Source organism: Sinocyclocheilus anshuiensis, unplaced genomic scaffold (genome assembly GCF_001515605.1).
Source record: "Sinocyclocheilus anshuiensis isolate Anshui unplaced genomic scaffold, SAMN03320099.WGS_v1.1 scaffold1305, whole genome shotgun sequence".
Classification (NCBI taxonomy): Eukaryota; Metazoa; Chordata; class Actinopteri; order Cypriniformes; family Cyprinidae; genus Sinocyclocheilus; species Sinocyclocheilus anshuiensis.
This window is the reverse complement of record NW_015552694.1, coordinates 245890-251889: the sequence shown is the minus strand read 5'-3', so window position 1 is coordinate 251889 and position 6000 is coordinate 245890. Positions and strand designations below refer to the sequence as shown.

The window sequence follows — 6000 nt, the reverse complement described above, 5'->3', positions numbered from 1 at the left end:
ACACCTCGCTTTTCAGACCGATGAGCTTTGTAAAAATCGACGCGTTTCAGAAAGGCGGGGCATAGAGGAGAAACAATAATGTACAGTATGTGGAAAATAATGTGTTTTTTGAACCTTAAACCGCATAAACACATTTCATTACACCAAATACACAAAATAATGTTCTTTTTAGCAACATCATATGACCCCTTTAAGACTTTCTTGTACAATTTAAGACTTTTATAAGGCCTTAGATTTGATACAACTAAATTTAAGACTTTTTAAGACCCCGCGGAAACCCTGTAGTTATGAATTGGAGTGTGGTGCACTTTAGATTCCTTTACCCTCTGGGTTGATCTGAGGTTCAAATTTTTCTGAAGTGACCTCTGTGAGATCTTCTGGGTTTAGGCTCCACACGCTGACCCCCTCAGCTGCTCCTGCTGCCATGGCAGCACCCAGGGCTGTGGTCTCAGGCATGGACGGCTTTACTGTAAATAAATACTTACTACATCACATATCTGCCCATCTGCAAACATCAGTAAAATTACATTTATTCCAGTGTTTATGTACATAAACACGGGGGAAGTCGTGGCCTAATGGTTAGAGAGTCGGACTCATAACCCAAAGGTTGCGGGTTCGAGTCTCGTACCGGCAGGGATTGTAGGGGGGTAGAGGGAATGTACAGCGCTCTCTTCCACCTTCAATACCACGACTGAGGTGCCCTTGAGCAAGGCACCGAACCCCCAACTGCTCCCCGGGCGCCGCAGCATAAATGGCTGCCCACTGCTCCGGGTGTGTGTACACTGTGTGTGTGTGTGTGTTCACTGCTGTGTGTGTGCACTTTGGATGGGATAAATGCAGAGCACTAATTCCGAGTATGGGTCACCATACTTGGCCACATGTCACGTCACTTTCACTTTTTTTCACTTTCATATAAAGACTCATATAAAGACTTACAAGATGAAAATGTGCATCTTACCAACTGGGATACACAGTATGTCGGCCTGCAGCTGCATCAGTAACCGGTTGGATGTCATGCCTCCATCAACCTGGAGCTGGGACAGATGAATACCGCTGTCCTGGTTCATTGCATCCAGAATCTGAAACAAATTTGGGCATCCTTTATCATCCTACAAAAAAATTTACTCATTTATTCGTGACATACTCAAATTTAGAAAGCACCTCTATCCTTAAGACCATAAAAAATAAGTAAGGGAAAATATACAGTAAACTGTCGCTGCAAAATAACTTCAACAGGGCGATCAGGAAATTAACTGGATGGCTGACTGTATATTATAGATTACACATCTATTTAAATGAACAAGAAATGAAGATTTTAGTTGAAATGATGTATTACTTTGCAGAGACAACAGATGCTATGTAGTAGGACACAGAAACTTTTCCTTCGACAACGGTTAATTTTCAGAATCAATTATTCCAGAAAGCCATGTAATAAGTAAGGGATAATTAACGGCTAGCCGTGCGTTAAAGGATTTTAAATGCACGACGTGGAGGCAAAGAACTGCCCAACGCGAAGCGGAGGGTGGTTGCCTCCGCGAAGTGCATTAAAATCCTTTAATGCCCGGCTAGCCGTTGATTATCCCGCTTATTCCATGGTCATTTGTCAAGTTAAAGACAAGTTAAAACTCGTATTGCTCTTTGCAGCACAATATTTGACCGAATGGGTAAAAATTACAGTTATTTTCGTCAGTTACGGCACATTAGCGCTAGCATTCTGCCCGCTTCAAATCATACACAGAGATGAAATAGTTAGTTAGAATAGTATAATTAATTATAGCATGTATTTCAATTAATTATCGATCGATAGTTTGAGAGAGAGCGAGAGCGAGAGAGAGAGAGAGAGAGAGAGAGAGAGAGACAGAGAGAGAGATGACAGTTGTGTGTAGATGTGTCTGCGCATCTCTCTGTACAAACAATTACTTCAAAAACAGCGATTTTACCACCTCGTTGCTGAGGAATATAATGTAGCGATCTAGTATCTAGGCTATTTTATTAATGAAAATCTCAGGGACGCGTTGACAACAAGTTTGTGTGTGTGTGCAGCGCAATCAGCGATCTCTGACCTCTCTCTCTCTCTCTCTCTGTGTGTGTGTGTGTGTGTGTGTGTGTGTGCGCGAGTGATGCGTGTTGGTTAGTGTGCATCAATTAAAGAGCAGCGCATTAATATAGAACGGTGATTAAACTGACTTGGAACTACCTGTGCATTAAACGGTTTTACTGCATACCTGCCAGCCAATCAGAATCCAGTATTCAGACAGACCATGGAATAAGAATGTATAATCATGCAGATGCCAATTCATGGAGGGATACCTCTCGTGTCTGGAAGCAGACAGCTTCAAGTGCTGCGAAAGCCAAATGACTCCTATTGGTGAACTGTGTTAGACCACAGATGATTCTGTTGTAAGCAAGAGACAGAGGTTCAATGTTGTACATTTCATATGTAATAACACAAAAATTGCAACTGGACTTCACATAATAAACTCTTTATGAAATTCACAATAGGATTTTTTTGCTTCTTATAAAACTCTAATGCCTTTCTCTAATGTGATGCTCGTTCTTCTCAGGCTTTAGTGTTTCTACATCGCTTACATCAACCGAAAACGATCTTTTAAATGGATGTATCAGTAACTAACCCTCTAGCACTTGGTTCCCAGTATGGCGCATATAATCCAGAGAATGCAGGGACAAAATAACAGCCATATGATGTGCCAACGTCAGCAGCTAGTTCCTCTGGGGTGAAAAGTGAAATGTTTAAAATGAAATATTCCAAAACTGGGTTAAATGTTCTTGTATGAGGGTATAAATATAACCTTTTACACAAACACACCTAGTTCTGTAGAGGTTTGGATAATTCCGAGATTATCCTTTAGCCAACGCACAACTGCCCCTGCAATGGCAACAGAACCCTAGAAAAGAAAAACTCCAGATTAGCAAGGGTGAAGGACTGGCTACATCACTCTAAATCACAGAGTAATTATGAGAAATTAATTGACTTTTCATGTTTTTGAGAGGTGGAATGAAATAGCTGCCACATAAACAAAACATGTACATTGCTTTGGTAAGAACTACTTTGCCAGGAACATAATATGTAATAAACAATGTCAGCATTCAACAACATTACCTCTAGTGCATAGCAGGCAGGCTTGTCACGCCCTAGTTTATATGCGACTGTTGTCAGGAGTCCATGGTCTGACACCACAGGCTTCAAGATATGAAAAAAAAAACAATGTAGATTAAATGTAAAAAAAATAATAATAATTTTTTGAAGCTATATGTATGTTGAATACCTTAGTCCCTACGTTCTTAAGCAGGAAACAACCAGTCCCATAACTGTAAATAAAAAACAAACAAGTTACACATTTTGAGCAAATATACAAATCACAACATCTTCCTTTAGTCTAAGCACACATTTTTGCATGTTGACAAATAGGGCTATGCGGAGAACAGTACACTGTAAAACATGATCGTGATTTTAACAGTAAAAGACTGTAAAAATGCTACTGTAAAAGCCTGTTAATCGGTTAACAGTAAGTTTCCATACTATATATATAGTGAATAACTGTAATTACATTTAATGTACTTTTACAGTAAAATACTATTAAAATTATGGTTTTTGGAAGTGAAAAAGAAAAAGTTATTGTATAATTTACAGTGAAAAACTGCATGACACTTCATATTTGATGTTTTTTCATTGAAATATCCATTTAGTTTTAGTTTTTTTCTTATCGGTTGTGTACATTAGGGTTTTATCTTGTATCTAATGTTGTTAAATTAATGTTAAATGCATCATTTCAGTATTGTGTGTTACCATGAAGGTGTTTAGTATTTGTGTGAATGCCACTGTGCACCTTCTTTATATAAGTATTTCCCTCCTGAGCTAGTGGAAAAGCTATTTGTGATGTGCTTTGATTCATCATGTGACTTTCTCGTCATCACCACCTGTTTTTGGTGGTTATCAGTGTATTACAATGGTACAAAACAGATATTAGTACTTCAATAGTTTGGTATATTAACATTACATCAGTTAATGAAATAATTTTTTTTTTTTTTTTTAAAGTTAAGTCTAAAATCTAAAATGTTGCTGCTATATTTTTTACAGTGAAGTTCTGGCAACAACAGCTGCCGGTATTTTACCATAAATGTCACAAATTTTTTTTACAGTGTAGAATCTGCTCAGTTATACTACTGCATATGAACTGAAAAGACAGATTAACAAAACAAAATCGTACGTATTTTTAGCTTGTCCGTCCTTGAAGCACATCTGTCCCACCAGCGCAGCAGACTGGTCACCAAGACACTGTAAACAAATCTAAAGTTACTTTAAAGGACATCAGAATGTATTTGTGAATTTCTGTATTATTTTTGAGGATCTGAAGATATTGTACTTTATATGCATTATGGTCAATTTAATTGTCCAACTCAACAAAATAATTCATGACACAATGTACTACACTTACACACACACACAACTAAAAGTTTTAAGAGACATTAGCTAAATAAGAGCAAGAAACTACAGAAAGAAACTGTAATCTTTCTAATAATAATCTAATAATCTTACCCCTGATATGGGGACACCAGTTAAAGGGCCAGATTTCTGTAAGAAAAATGTAATTAACAAGTAAAACATTAGGGGAAGAATTTAATAATACACAAATTAATGTAATAATTAACATGCATTATACATCCCCCTGCTTAAAGTCAGAACGCAAACACTTCAGATAAATAGAGTCAGATTAATAATTATAAAGTCTAATACTTTAGTGGACAAGAGCATCTTTGGCAAATCATCTGCCGCTGTGTGCTGCAAGTATCTGCTCTAAACATACTCCACAAAAAAGAAGAATCAGTGACTCTGCAAGTATGTTAAAAACTGTAAAAAAGCTGCTTCATTTATCACTGCAACTCAAGATGGTGCAGCTTCAGCCATAGTGAATGAATAAAAAAAGGCAACAAAGAAGAGGACCATAGCCATAAAACTAAATGGAAAAAGTTCCTAAATTTCAAGAACTGTTAGGAAGGACAGGAAGTACGTCGGATGTCAAGCCAAAACACAATGAAAAACAGACAAGATCACCACCCGGTACATTTCCAATAAGACCTTAACTCAGGAATATATCAAATGCACTTACAACCAAAATGTGAAAAACATGTTTGCTGCATATTGGAAATGCACCAATTTCTGTGATGACAACATGACACAGCAAAGTTTTCCCAGACATGACAGTGTGGACAGCTAGAGATACTCACCAGATTAGAGCTGATTTTCTATCAGTCAGCCCGAAGAGATCACAGGACACAAAATATAATCATGGTAAAAAAGGACACACTAAAATCTCCAAAGCGTGAAATGACTGCTCCACAGCAAAATTCAACTTTGGATAGAAAGATGTTATTGGGGCTTGTGGATTTTTTGTATGTTCAGTTAAAGAATAAACAGTTACTCTTTGACAGGCACTGCTCTGGAGCAAAGATAATTTCTCTCTTTTTTCTCTTGCCCTGCATTCAAAGAAATACTTATTCTGAATAGGATACATTTACAGCAATGGGACAATTTACCACAAAAGAATCCTACCCATGCATTATGTAACGTACAGAAAGCAGGTCTCTCTTTGGGATCAAACACTTACCATTAAACCATAAATCTCTGAAGAACTTCTCACTTTTGGCAGAATTTCCATTGGTATATCAAAATATCTGTTTAAGAAATACATGTTATAAATATATATTTAAAAACAGTAAAGACTGGAATACACTACACGTTTGCCCAGATTATTGCCTATTTCCAGTTTGGTCACCAGTCTTCAGATTCTGAGCAGTCAGAGTTGACATTTTATAGACTATTCTATAGAGTCAGAGGATGTCTAACAAATTCATGATGATTGATATTTTGGGCAGATTTTAGAACAATATTGTTTTCGTTTGTTCAGGTGTCTCCTAGCAATGAGGTTCATGTTTCTGCGCAAGTTTGTTGTGTTTGAAATGACTTAAAAGTCTGGTAGT

The 6000-nt window shown here is 37.3% G+C and overlaps 1 protein-coding gene across 6 annotated transcripts in view; it reads right to left on the bottom strand.

The window, feature by feature from the left end:
* Nucleotides 1-6000, bottom strand: part of LOC107667651 (glycerol kinase-like) — a 39719-nt gene that overhangs the window by 6224 nt on the left and 27495 nt on the right. For 4 of the 6 annotated variants that reach the window (XM_016459372.1, XM_016459374.1, XM_016459377.1 and 1 more), the window contains 11 exons: nucleotides 5628-5694; nucleotides 5248-5265; nucleotides 4559-4594; nucleotides 4230-4297; nucleotides 3288-3330; nucleotides 3122-3202; nucleotides 2828-2906; nucleotides 2634-2730; nucleotides 2311-2395; nucleotides 959-1079; nucleotides 324-467 (listed from right to left, as the gene is read on the bottom strand). In XM_016459372.1, coding sequence (XP_016314858.1) covers nucleotides 324-467; nucleotides 959-1079; nucleotides 2311-2395; nucleotides 2634-2730; nucleotides 2828-2906; nucleotides 3122-3202; nucleotides 3288-3330; nucleotides 4230-4297; nucleotides 4559-4594; nucleotides 5248-5265; nucleotides 5628-5694 — 839 coding nt within the window. The remainder of the gene's footprint in view (nucleotides 1-323; nucleotides 468-958; nucleotides 1080-2310; nucleotides 2396-2633; nucleotides 2731-2827; nucleotides 2907-3121; nucleotides 3203-3287; nucleotides 3331-4229; nucleotides 4298-4558; nucleotides 4595-5247; nucleotides 5266-5627; nucleotides 5695-6000) is intronic. The other 2 variants (XM_016459375.1, XM_016459376.1) reach the window with 2 other exon arrangements.